We start from the raw sequence: 13,235 nt of genomic DNA on the forward strand, positions 1-13,235 counted from the left end.
TAAGCATGGGTCTTAATCCAGTATGACTGGTGACCTCATAAGAAGAAGAAGAGACAGCAGGAATGTGCACACACAGAGAAAAGGCCATGTGAGGACACAGCGAGAAGACAGCCACCTGCAAGCCAAGAACCCATGGTGGGAGCGTCGCTGCACTCCCAGCCCCGCACTCTCCCGAGTGCGCCACGGGGCTGGCCCGGCAGCAGCATTTTAAAACTGCCCAGGTGATTCTAATGCAGCCAAGATTGAGACCCGCTGGGGTAAATGGTCAATAGAATAAAAAGCTAAGCACGAGAGCAGCAGAGCTCCCCTCGGGGGTGTTTTGAGCTGGTCACAGGTGGGCTGGACACCTAAGCCCCCAGGTCAGTCACCGCTGGCCATGAGTGGTCTCATCCATGTACCTCAATGTGCTGAGCACATGTCAGAAATTTCTACATGCGGTGTGATGTGTCCAAGGTTTGAAAGACAAAGGTGTACAGGGCTCCTGGCTTCCCTTTTCTTTTGTTAAGCATCTGCCATTTGCCCTTTTATAGAACACAAGATGAGTGAGACATTGTCCCCACCTTCACAGGGCTTACAGCAGGGTTGGGACAAGGTGAGGCAAATGGGGTGCTTAGGTGCAAAATTTTGGGAAGCACCTAAGGCGCAATCATACTCCAGACCCACGTCCCAGCCCAGGTGTGCCGACTTAAATAGGAAGAAACATAGATAAACAAACACATCTATTATAATATAACGGATGGCGTAGTTGTTACTGAGACCCCAATAATCGAGAGACAAGAGTTGGTGTAAGGAAAGGCAGCCTTTAATCAGGAAGCTGGCAGCCTGGGGAAATGGTGAACTTATGTCTCAAAGACCATCTTTGCCTCTCCCAGGTTTGCCAAAGGGTGTTATAGGGGTTTGTGGTGGAAAGCTGATTCATGCTGACCAAGCAGGGACTTGCAGACATGCTCGAGTGTTTCAGATAATCGTCAGGGAACTTTCCAGGTGGGAGCTAACCAGCATCTTACTCCTTCTCTATGGGTTTCAGTTCCTGCTATTCTCAAATAAGATCAGAGTTAGTAAGCTAGTAAAGAATGACCATCTACCTTAATAATTTTTCTCTAATTATTTGTGTACAATGTGAGAGCAAGAGTCATTGTGTTCTGGCAGCTGGCTGGGAGCTGTGTGGTTTGGGTTATAGGAGAGAACTAGTTTTCAAATCCAAAAGTTTCACAAAATGGAGTCACTCCTGTCCAGGCTGTTACATGATCAGAATCTACAAGGGTGCCATTGAAACACAAAGAGGAAGGGGTCGATTCTTCTTAGGGAGACATTCTTTGGGCTTTTCAGTAAGTGTCTATCTGGAGAAACCCATATGGTTTGCCCCTTTCCCATACCAGCAAAAAAAGGTACTGTCTTGAGCCCCTGGACACACTCTCTGGCCTAACACCATGAACTTTACTTTGTATGCTTTGAAAAGCAAATCCTGGCCTTTAGAGTCTTATTACATGAGAGAACAGAGAAGAAACCAGCAAGGTTTATTGAATGAACGGAGTCACGGCCCTGCGCTCAGGCCCTGAAGCCTCGTTCACTCATCCTTCCACCCTTCACAGTCGTGAAACCCAGCGGGGTCCATCTCAAGCTGGTGCTGAGGTTCTCGGACTTCGGGAAGGCCATGTTCAAACCCATGAGGTAAGTGACCGCCTTCCTCCCTGCCACGCCCAGTGTGGCAGCCCTGGGGGAGTTTTGACCAGAAAGACATAAAAATGACCTAAAATCTTTATGCCAGTCATTTGGAGACTCTCTTTTGAATAATCTGCCCAAGCATATAACTGTTCTGGCAGCTTAAAGCACTCCCTTAAGGGGGGGTTGGAGAAGATCCATTGCATGTTGGATTCCCTTGAAAAGCCTTAAAAAATCCTGAAGCCTGAGTTCCTCTTTCCCATAATCCCAAGGCCCTGGCAACCTTGAGAACTGCTGCTATATAAGGAGATCCCCCATTTTTCCTATGCAAAAATCCAAAAACCTAGTTGTTTGGTCAATTTAAATACTAACTTTTCAGAGATGGATATGAAACAATTGAATTGTCTGCAAATATTTAGTTTATTGATTTTTAAATCCCATCATATAAAACACCATATAGATTTAGAAATATTGCCTACCCACACTCTCACATTTCCCTTGTCAAAATTTTTGTCATCGGTCATCCTCATCGCTAGAGTCAAGTTTGGGGTCAAGTTAAATCAATATTAAATTCTACCCCCACTACCCACCCCCATCACCACCAACAACCTGCCTTAACCAGTTGCATCAGGCAATAAAACCAGCAACAGGGTGAAGTTATTTTAGGTTAGTGGATCTGTCCCCCAAAAATAATGGAGAGGGCATCCCCCATCATTTGAGAAACTATGCAAGGACACCTCTCTTCTGAGGGACAGTTTTGGGAGAGATCTCATCTTATATTCAGACATATACAAAGCACTAAAATAAATAAATAGAATTCCTTTAAAATGAGAGCAGTATCAGTGAGCACACATGGCCATTAGCAGGGGTTCCACAAGAAGTGTGACTCTGGCACAATACTCAGCTGAACACAAGAGCCACCAGCAAGGTTCCAGCCATCACAGAGTTTTAAATTATTTTACAGTTAGTCATGTGCATTTCATGTATACTCATAAGACAGCACCAGTTAGAGAGAGGCGACATGAGGAACACTGACATAGAAATGCGAGACGTTAATAAGAAGCATAAAAGTCATGATAAATCTGCAAATTCACCACAAGATGCCAGATCCATAAATTACGTTCTCCAAGCTAAATTTTCACCTGGCTCATTAGGATGTCTCTAATTTTTAAAAACTGGGAGCAATATGGAGTGGATGAGCTCCACTTTCACATTTCAAGTGTTAGGGAGGAAAAACCTGCAGTGTTTCATTTGCAGGAAAATAAATTAACATAAGTAACAGTCTAAAACCTCTTCTGCCTGGTTGATTAGAAATAAATACAAAAATCGTTCAAATTAACTAGGTTTTTTTCCCAAATATAATGCAAAATCTTCCAACATTCAGTGGTAAGAGATATTTTACCTATTCTTATGCCATAACACAAAGTTTAATTTACATTTTTATAAAATGTAGTCCAAAATCAAACTAAGTATTATGTTACAATGTATTTCTTGAAAAACCATGCCTTTTTTTCCATGAGTAATTTAAAGCAAGCAGTTATTTTTTCCTTATTAAAGAGGGAAATTTGAAACTTACCATGGGGTAAAATACATTATGAACATAATTAAAGACTATATTTTAAGTATAATATATGCAATATAATTTACAGTAAGTGCATTAGTGCTTCTCAAAGTATGCGAAGCATTGACGTAAAGTAAAAGCAATTTTCAAATTTAAAATCGCTTCTATCATATGCCATACAAAAACAAGGAAATGGGGGCCAGCCCGGTGGCGCACTGCTACAGTGCGCCGCTTGAGAGCGCGGCAGCGCTCCCGCCGAGGGTTCGGATCCCACGTACAGACCGGTTCCCACTCACTGGCTGAGCGAGGTGCAGGTGTGACACTGAGGGTTACGATTCATTGCCGGACACGAAAAAGGACAAAAAAAAGGAAATGATGTGTTAAAAGATCCTAAAGAGAGTATGAGAGATTGTGCATTCCTATGGTTGGAATTCAGGAATTACAACAAGACTGGGGACCTGGACTGTCCTTACAGGCCTAGACATTCGGTGGGTGACACTGAGGCGGAGAAGCAGGTCAGGCCTGAGCACAGAGGGCTGTAATCTAAGTGGGGCTGTACCTTGTAAGATAGAATCTCCACTTTCGGCAGCGACTCACTACAGTTTCCAGGACTGGCTCATGTTTTTTGGCAAAGTGCACATCGCCATTTCAATTGCAGGTGCTGTTTATTTACAGCTTTCCACAGCATTATGTTTATTTACATTTAAATTGCTCTTGCAACCGTGGTAACAGTCCCACGTGGTAGATTGTAAAATTATTTGAAGATCATTATTCTTCTATGTTTATTAACTTCGAGGTTAAGTCACCCTAGAGGCCAGAAATCGCACCACACACAATGCCCTTAATGATCAGCAGACACTTTCCTGAAATGCACACCCAGCTGGCCCCATCCCACTCAGGGAGGCTGGTGCTCTTCAGGAATCCATAAGAGATTTAAAAATAAATGTAAATCAATATCCTCTACACTAGCCTCCCTCAACCCTCTGGCTGGACCACTCGCATAGCCCAGCTGAGTTTCTTTGAGGGGACGGTCCCGTGTAGTTCTCCCAAATCGCCTTATTGAGACTGGGTCTGTCCTATGTTCTGCTAGCCAGTCCTCTATCTTCTGTTTACACCTAAAGAATGTCTGCTTTTCTTCCCTCTCAACTGCTGGGTTTTTTAAAGACTCAGCCTCAGTCACCAAAGCTTGTAGGAAATTCGGTACTGGTGGTGCCTGCAGGACAACGTCTTGCAAGAAGCCTGGCGCCTTCTATCTTCCCTCTCAACTGCTGGGTTTTTTAAAGACTCAGCCTCAGTCACCAAAGCTTGTAGGAAACTCGGTACTGGTGGTGCCTGCAGGACAACGTCTTGCAAGAAGCCTGGCGCCTTCTATGCTGCAGGTCTCCGCCTAGCCCAGGGAGCCACGGGCCATTCCTGATCTGCTGTTCCATCATCTGTGTGCACAAAAAGCACAGAAGCATGTTTTTCTTTCTAGCTGGGCATGCTTATCAGCTGTCTTCTCAGGCTCATAGCTGGAGTCTGAGTCCAGGGCATGATTCCTTCCTTCCTTCCAGACAGCAGCGAGATGAAGAGACGCCTGTGGACTTCTTCTATTTCATTGACTTTCAGAGACACAATGCTGAGATCGCAGCTTTCCATCTGGACAGGTAGGGTCTGGCCCCATGGAGATGGCTTTGACGGTGCAGGCAATCCCCCAGAAAGGTGCGCTGGACAGAGCCTCGCGTGGGAACCCCCTGGCATTTCTTTGCTTCGGCTTTTTATCTTCTTATACCTTAGTGTGATGCCTTTAAACCCAACACCTCTCATCAAACCCAGGGATTAAAAAACACAAGGTCTTTTTTAATGTAAATAAAACTAACGCCTTGCTGCTCATGTCGCTACCTTGGTTGTGACATTGCCCTTTGCTCTAGTCTCCTGATCTGAAAATGAGGACAACGTGCCCACTCCCATTTATCCAAGGGGTATTAAGATTGTAACACTAGGAGGTAAAAGCACATTCCAAGCTTCCCACCTCCTATTTGCTCAGTTATTGCTACTCAAGGTGTGTTCTATGGACTAGTGTCATGAGCACCACCCAGGAGCTCTCTAGAAATGCAGAATCTCAGCTTCACCCTAGAGCCACTGAATCAGAACTTGCCTTTAAACAAGATCCCCAGGTGATTCGCATGCACTTAAAAGTATGAAAAGCGCTGACCAAGACCACAGCTCCGATGGTGGGAGGGTTTGCCCAGGAGGCTTGATGGAATAAGGATTTCTTTTCCAGCCCTTTCGCTCTGGGCACTATCAGCCCAACTCTGCAGAGACCCCCTCAGCAGCCACCCTGCTGGGTCTGGTCAGGAACACCAGCCAATTTCTAATGTGTGGTGGCCTGGGGACAGGACCTGTCCTCCCGACTCCCTGACCATCCCTCGGACCTGAACAGGGCTCCCTCTCTTTCAGGATCCTGGATTTCCGACGAGTGCCACCAACAGTGGGAAGGCTAGTGAACGTCACCAAGGAAATCCTAGAGGTCACCAAGAATGAAATCCTGCAGAGTGTTTTCTTTGTTTCTCCAGGTAGACTACTGGCCAGAGCGATATTCTGGGTCTACGTTCAACAGTGGCCTGCCCCACCGCTGGCAGCACATGCATTCTCGGGATGGGCGTGTGCTGTCATCAGACATTCCCACCATGGTCTGCTTGATAGTAACACAAGATGAACTGTGGATGGGAAAGGGTTGTGCGTGAGATGCTCACCAGTCTGTGTGGGCACAAGACCTACAGTGCTGGCCTCCCTGGTACTAGACATTATCCGTATTCTAATCATACAGATAGGATGCAGTGAGTCTGGGTCCCACACTTTCTCTGTTCTGAGCCATTGGAACACTGGTACCCAAGACGCTCAGTTTGGTAGCATCCACTAGCACCTCCATCTGGAAAAGGCAATGTTTCTTCCTTCTTCTGCCTTTTCTCAAGTTTTGAGTTTCCCACTCCTCCCAGTGGATTTCTTGGGGCCGGGAGAGGGCACGCCTCCAAAGCCCGCCTCTCACTCCGTCTCCTCTCTCGTCCCCCATGCTCCAGCCAGCAACGTGTGCTTCTTTGCCAAGTGTCCATACATGTGCAAGACTGAGTACGCTGTCTGTGGCAACCCGCACCTGCTGGAGGGCTCCCTCTCTGCGTTCCTGCCATCCCTCAACCTGGCCCCCAGGCTGTCTGTGCCCAACCCCTGGATCCGCTCCTACACGCTAGCAGGAAAAGAGGAGTGAGTTGGCCCTGGCCACAATGGCATGCCTACCGTCCTGCAGCCCAGTCCTTGAGAGTGAGCATGGTCCCTGTACCAGGGATGTGTGGCTAGCCTGGCTTTTGGACTCCAAAACCTGCCTCGGTCCTCCTTCACTCCATTTGATATTGATCCTGGGACCAGCTGGCCTGGGTCTGTTCTCTCTCTTTGGTTCACTTATTCAGTGATAAAGAGTGTACTGTGCACCCAATTAGATGCTAGGGGATATAGCAATAAAAGACACAGGCTCTCCCCTCAGGAAGCTCCTTGGTCTAGTGGGGTGGACAGAAAAGCTGCCAGATTATGAAAATAAGTGCAGTACTTGCTGTAACTGAGACACTCTCAAGGAGACCTGGGAGGGACACCTGGTTCCCCTGAGCAAGATCAATGAGGCCAAGGATCTCATCATGGTGGGAAGAGAAGTGACCAGGCATATGACAACTCCTAAGGGACTTTGTGAAGACTGAGGAAGAGGCCACGGGATGAAAAGGGGTACGGGGCATCATGGGCAGAAGAGCATGTGGAGAAATGACAGAGGACAGCCTGGGGGAGCGGGGCTACAGACGGTGCAGGAGCCCTGGAGGGCCAGAGTCTAAGAGGCCTGGCGAGAAGGCTGTGCAGAAGCGGGTGAGGGACACGCACCAGCCTTTGCCTGGCCTGCCCCATCATCTCCCCTCTGGCACACATACCCCAGCCATCAGTTTAGTGCCCAGTGGAGTGAAAGGACCCAGAACCTTCTCGCCACATGGAACCTGCAGCCTCCCATGTGCCTATGCCTAGGGTCCTCCTGAATATGCACAGAGAAGCTGCCACCCACCCAGGGCAGGATCAGGGAAGCAGGGATTCGGGCGTGGGGGAAAAATGTGGGGAGGGCCCCCAACACCTTGCCATCTTGGCTTTTCCAGCCCCAGGACTTCTTCTCACCCTCAGGTGGGAGGTCAATCCCCTTTACTGTGACACAGTGAAACAGATCTACCCGTACAATAGCAGCAACCGGCTCCTCAACATCATCGACATGGCCATCTTCGACTTCTTGATAGGTAGGTCCCCACACTCAGGGCACCTGGCAGGAGTGGGCTCCGGCTGTTTGGCTGGAACTCACTGTGACCCAGGGCAAAAAGTTACAGCTCGGCTCAGGAGTGCTGAGTCACCCTGCACCTCCCCCAGCCTCAGAAGTGGTGAGGCCCACAAGGACAGAAGTGACATGCTCCACTCCCGAGTGGGCATCAGATCTGAAGTTATATGTTTCCTTCGCCAAGTGAGGGGAAACCAGGCAGGAAGGTAAGACAGTGCACAATAAATGTGCAGCAGTGAAAGGCCTGGAGGCAAGGCCACAGGCCCAAGAGACTAGCAGTTCCACCTTCCAGTCCCAAAGGGGTCAGGAAAGGGTAGGGAGAAAAGCAGGGTTAGGCAGGTGGTCGTCACACACGGGCTGAGATCTGAAGCACAGCAGACGACACCACTCTCGTGCCCGTCAGGAAGTCATCCTGTGTCTGTCTACTTAACCAGGCCCCAGCTGAGGGTCTCTGGGCTGAGGAAGGCCGACACCAGTATGTCCAAAGGGCACAAAGGCACATTTCTGTGCGTTAGAATCGCTGGCCAGGGGATGGGGGAAAGAGCAAGGGTTTAAGCCTTCAATTTGAAAACATCCCATTTAGGTCTTGCTTGTTTAGCTTCCTTCTCTCTCTGCAACTTGCCTGACACCCTGTGGAAATGGCAGCTTGTGGCTCAGCTTCAGACTCCCATCTCTAAACTGTTAACAGGCCCCCACTCCCTGGAGAGAACTCAGAGGTCAGGAGCATCTGTCCCCCTGGCCTGCTGGCCCTGATTTCTCCCCTCCTTTACAGGAAATATGGACCGTCACCATTATGAGATGTTCACCAAATTTGGGGATGACGGGTTCCTCATTCATCTTGACAATGCCAGAGGGTAAGTGTGACCGCCCTTGTACCAACAGTCCCTGCTTCCAGCCACGCTTTATGCAGCTGCTCAGGGGACACAGAGGCCCCAAGAACAAGGGCTTCCACCATCGTGTCTCCTGTCTCTCTCTTGCCCTACTTCTATTTCCTTTTTCCTTTTGATCTTTGCTAAGTCCCATTGATTCTCCTCTAGCCTGAGAGCACTCGTGTGCCCTCTAGTGAAATAGACGAGGTTTGCCCTAAGGTTATACCAGACAGTACACGCCTGGAGACAGAGACAAGGCTTTATCTCAGTGGCCGGCCCTATGTAGTCAGTGAATGAACAAATGGAGGATGGCTTGGTTTTAACATCTTTGGACAGGGTTTTGGGAGCTGACTGAGGAGAAGGACTGGAGAGGCAGCTACCATGATCCCTGGCATTTTACCCCAACGCAGATTCAAAAAAGGCCAAAAGAAAGCACCAAGGGAATGAGAACAAAGCTGCCTTGCCACCCATGAAAGCTGTTTCTTCTCCTAGGTTCGGACGGCACTCCCACGATGAAATCTCCATCCTCTCACCTCTCTCCCAGTGCTGCATGTAAGTTTTCAAGGGCAGGTGACAGTTGGAACACTTCACCCTCCTTGCAACCAAGCTCTAGGTCTTAATCAATTTTCACTGTTCTAGGACGTGGGTGGGTAGAACAACATGAATTACCTCATTTCTTATACTACAACTATCAAATTTTCCCCGGCAACATCTCAGACTTTTTCATCTTTCAGCATTAGCATCAATCAGGATCTAATCTTTTTTTTTTTTTTTTTAAAGATGACCGGTAAGGAGATCTTAACCCTTGGTTTGGTGCTGTCAGCACCATGCTCAGCCAGTGAGCCAACCGGCCATCCCTATATAGGATCCAAACCCATGGCCTTTGTGTTATCAGCACCGCACTTTCCCAAGTGAGCCACGGGCCGGCCCTAGGATTGAATCTTTTAAACCTTTCAATCGTCAACTTTAATCTTTAACCTACTCAAATCATCACCTACTTTTGCAAAGCCTGACGGTCTTTGGTATTACTAATCAGACTTCTGCTTTGCCTAGCAGTCATAAAAGCTCTTATTTTCAATCGTCAACTTTAATCTTTAACCTACTCAAATCATCACCTACTTTTGCAAAGCCTGATGGTCTTTGGTATTACTAATCAGACTTCTACTTTGCCTAGCAGTCATAAAAGCTCTTATTTATTTCTTATTTGATCACCACCTGAGCAAAATCCTGATTTAAGTCCCATAAACCTATATTAGATTAAAAGCAAGCACTAATGCCTCTGCCTGGCCACCACTTCTATAGAAGATGCCTAACCTATTTCCATACCTCTCCAGTGTTTTTAGCCAGGCTGGTAAAATTGTACACCTGCTCAGCTGCAGTATCTAGAGCTAATTATAAATATGTGATTTACACCTAGCAAAACCGTCTCATTCATTTCCAGTGGAAAACTCAGAGAATGAATATTCTTCATCAGCTTCTTAGGTTAATTTCAACATGTTTCAACTCCTTGCCTCCCCTCCTCCCCTTCTGTGCAAGAAAAGCAGTAACTCTTTATGGCAGAAATCAGACAATTAAGCTGCTTACACATCTAAGTCCAATTCCCACGTAAAAAGAAATCAAAATCCTAAAGATTGGTCCCACCTAATTTTCATCTCTCTGATTTTAGAACTACATTTTATTATTATAAAGTTAGCAAGAAACAACTTGGAGGCTGGCAGTACCTAGGGCTTTTGAGATGGCAGACAGCTTCATCATTTCTCCTACTAAAAATTTCTCCCATTAGCTTTAAATCTCCTTGAAAAATCATAGGTGTCACTTCCGTTTTGATTCCTTAGCAGTGTCAGAGGCAGTACACAGGGCCGAGCCTCACCATGTGTGGCATTACAATCATTACAGTACAAATGGCTTAGTGGGTTCTTGACCAAAAGGCAACTGGACAATGGATTGCAAAATACTGGATGTCACCTCTTATTCATTCCCTTATTACCTGGTTTTTATTAAAATATGCTTGAGGAGACATGGGGAGAAGGCTCTAAGAACATCAGCTACAACATCTGTTTGTGGAGAAGGCACTTCAGACAGGTTATTTTCTTTACATTTGCTTACTTGGTTCCTATGACTTTGCCTTTTCAGGATAAAAAAGAAAACACTTCTGCACCTGCAGCTGCTGGCCCAAGCCAACTACAGACTCAGCGATGTGATGCGGGAGTCACTGCTAGAAGACCAGCTCAGCCCCGTCCTCACTGAACCCCACCTCCTTGCCCTGGACCGGAGACTTCAAATCATCCTGAAGACAGTGGAGGGGTGCATAGAGGCCCATGGAGAGCAGAGTGTTGTAGCCAATGGCCTGACAGAACAATCAGCCCCAGACTCTGGCCAGGCTAACTTGACAAGCTAAGGACCGGTAGAATCAAATTTCAAAAAATATACCTGGAGCCAGTAGTGGATTCCAAGTGCGGGCCAGTGCTTCCTCACTTCCAACTTGTAATGCTGGAAGCCAACTCATGAACTCAGGAAGGAGATGGGGCATTTTCTGAAACAGCAACTGGGATCCACTGAACTTGATCAAAATATCAGAAAAGGGGTATTTCAATTAAAATAACAAAAAGTATGCCAAAATTAGCAGCCAGTAACCACAGAAGGAATTTTGATGAAGGGAAAACAAGTAGAGGCCTCAAAGGTGAAAACAGCATGAGAATGGGCCTAGCAGGGACATGAGCCTGGAGTTAAGGCAGGAAAAAAGCCAGGGCATACTCCACAGCTCCCCAACCACAACCTTCTCATGAAATCTGAAGAACTGTCCCCTACCCTCCCACCCCCCAAAATGAGCAGCGGGTGTCTGGGGAGGTGAGGCCTCCTAGGTGCCCCTCCCTTCAGCCGCTGGCTCAGAAAGGCCTAAACCAAGTTTCTTTTCCAAGCGCCTTTAAAAGTAAAAATATAGAGTCCCTGTCTCTACCTTCTCTCTGACTTGTTGACATCTGCCACTCCTTTAATAGGAAGCTGTGTTTATTTTGTAATTAAACAATGAAAATACAAGTGACAGGAACATACTCTTTCTATGAGTGATGAATCAGTCAACAAGTGTAAAAATGCCTCATTTCATCAGATCAACTTCTCTTCTGATAAACGCCACCAGGGGTTCAAATACCAGAAGTGTGAAGGGAGTAGAAAAGAGCTGTCAAGAGAGTACAAGGGCAAGAACCAGAAATGTTATCCAAGACTTATGCAATGTTTCCAAAGACAACCCAATAGGACAAGTAACAGTGCATACTTCTGACCCCACCGGTACTTTATATTACTGGTCCATTGCCCCTGAACCTTGTGTCTCCACAATAACAACATCACACCATTCGCTGGGTTCTTACCATGTGCAAGGCACTTTACCCACAACACGGAATCAACACATTGGTTTCCAATCTTCCCCAACACGTAGATATAACTGCCTACCTCCAGTGTGCATGGAAGATGAAGGTTCAGAGAGATTAACTAAAATCCCACAATTTAACAGTTTAGACCTATTTCAAAGTGTTTGTTCCACTATAATACAAAGACGCAGCAATATCTCAACCGATTTATGTAGTTATATTTGTTTGCTTTAAAAAAAAAAAAAAAAACTACTCTTTAACAGAGGAACTTGAATCCCAGAGCCTCCCCTGACGGAGGTGGCCCTACTGCAGGAAGGGCTTCCACTTCATCAGCTGTTCTCCTACTTCAAGTCATTTTTTCCCTTTGGAGGAAGGACTGGAAAGCACACACAGAAGAATGAGTAAAAAATATTCAGGCAGGGCTGGCCCGGTGGCGCACTGGATAGTGCACCGCTTGGGAAGTGCGGCGGCGCTCCCACCCGAGGGTTCGGATCCCGCATACGGACCGGTTCCCGCTCACTGGCTGAGCAAGGCGCGGGAGCAGCGCCAAGGGTTGCGATCCCGTTGCCGGTCCCCGGTCCGGTACGGGGGCGACACTGAGGGTTGCGATCCATTGCCGGACACGGAAAAAAAAAAAAAAAAAAAAAAAAAAAAAAAAAAAAAATTCAGGCAAAGATGTCCAAAGAATAGCACAAAATGGCTTGAAACTTCCAAGTCACAGAGCCTCAGGAAGGTAAGCTACAGCTCTTTCTCAAACCAAGCCACTTCAACAATAGACTGGTTTTCTAATAACCTATAATGAAAATGTTGCTGTACTTTACAAACTGAAAGTAACAGAATTGAATTTGACCACATGTGGAGTACCTATACACCTTATTATTCACTTATCTTTAACATTCCATTATTTTTTGACTAGGAACAAAATTCCCTATCATTTGTCAAAAATAACAGAAAACAAGACATTCCATTTTTAGAACTATCAAGTTCTTCCAATTTGTTTTCACCTGTTGTTCAACTTCCCATGAAATAAAAATTCGCCTGACTCTGAAAACTTTTCATGTTATTACTGACAGCAAACTAAAAAAAGGGAATTGTACAGTAAGTGAATTGGTGGAGTGAGGGGTTTAGAAGAATTTGTTTTATACTTCCCGAAAGTCGGGACAATTTGAGTTTGAAGACTACAAAAAAATAGTCAATTCTCTTACTCATGGTAATTTTATGTTCTATGAAGTCACCGTGGCCACTGAGTTGGCAAATACTGAACTACTGCTCCTTGGGAAATACAGGGTTAGGTTCATATTTTCATCAACTGATCAATACCTAATCTTGTTTTATGTGTTGAAGTGTGTCAAAGACACCTTATTTTATAGTTGATTCACTGACATTGCACTCATGGCCTACGGCACTGTAATCCATGCCTGAATGAAGCTTATCTAACATACCTA

At 46.3% G+C, this 13,235-nt stretch overlaps 1 protein-coding gene and 1 long non-coding RNA gene across 2 annotated transcripts in view; both read left to right on the forward strand.

Annotated features, from left to right (window-relative positions):
• FAM20A (family with sequence similarity 20, member A) overlaps window positions 1–12,022 on the forward strand; it is a 14,001-nt gene extending 1,979 nt beyond the window's left edge. The window contains exons 3-10 of the mRNA XM_008569386.1: window positions 1,593–1,671; window positions 4,777–4,869; window positions 5,663–5,778; window positions 6,283–6,463; window positions 7,412–7,521; window positions 8,329–8,410; window positions 8,918–8,977; window positions 10,559–12,022. Of these exons, the coding sequence (XP_008567608.1) occupies window positions 1,593–1,671; window positions 4,777–4,869; window positions 5,663–5,778; window positions 6,283–6,463; window positions 7,412–7,521; window positions 8,329–8,410; window positions 8,918–8,977; window positions 10,559–10,823 (986 nt within the window). The 3' untranslated portion in view covers window positions 10,824–12,022. The remainder of the gene's footprint in view (window positions 1–1,592; window positions 1,672–4,776; window positions 4,870–5,662; window positions 5,779–6,282; window positions 6,464–7,411; window positions 7,522–8,328; window positions 8,411–8,917; window positions 8,978–10,558) is intronic.
• A 10-nt stretch (window positions 12,023–12,032) lies between these two features.
• Window positions 12,033–12,841, forward strand: LOC103587807. The gene is made up of 2 exons (XR_550255.1): window positions 12,033–12,206; window positions 12,460–12,841. It is a non-coding gene; the product is annotated as an uncharacterized LOC103587807 (long non-coding RNA).
• The last annotated feature ends 394 nt before the right edge of the window (window positions 12,842–13,235 follow it).

This window comes from Galeopterus variegatus, unplaced genomic scaffold, assembly GCF_000696425.1.
Source record: "Galeopterus variegatus unplaced genomic scaffold, G_variegatus-3.0.2 Scaffold488, whole genome shotgun sequence".
Taxonomy (NCBI): Eukaryota; Metazoa; Chordata; class Mammalia; order Dermoptera; family Cynocephalidae; genus Galeopterus; species Galeopterus variegatus.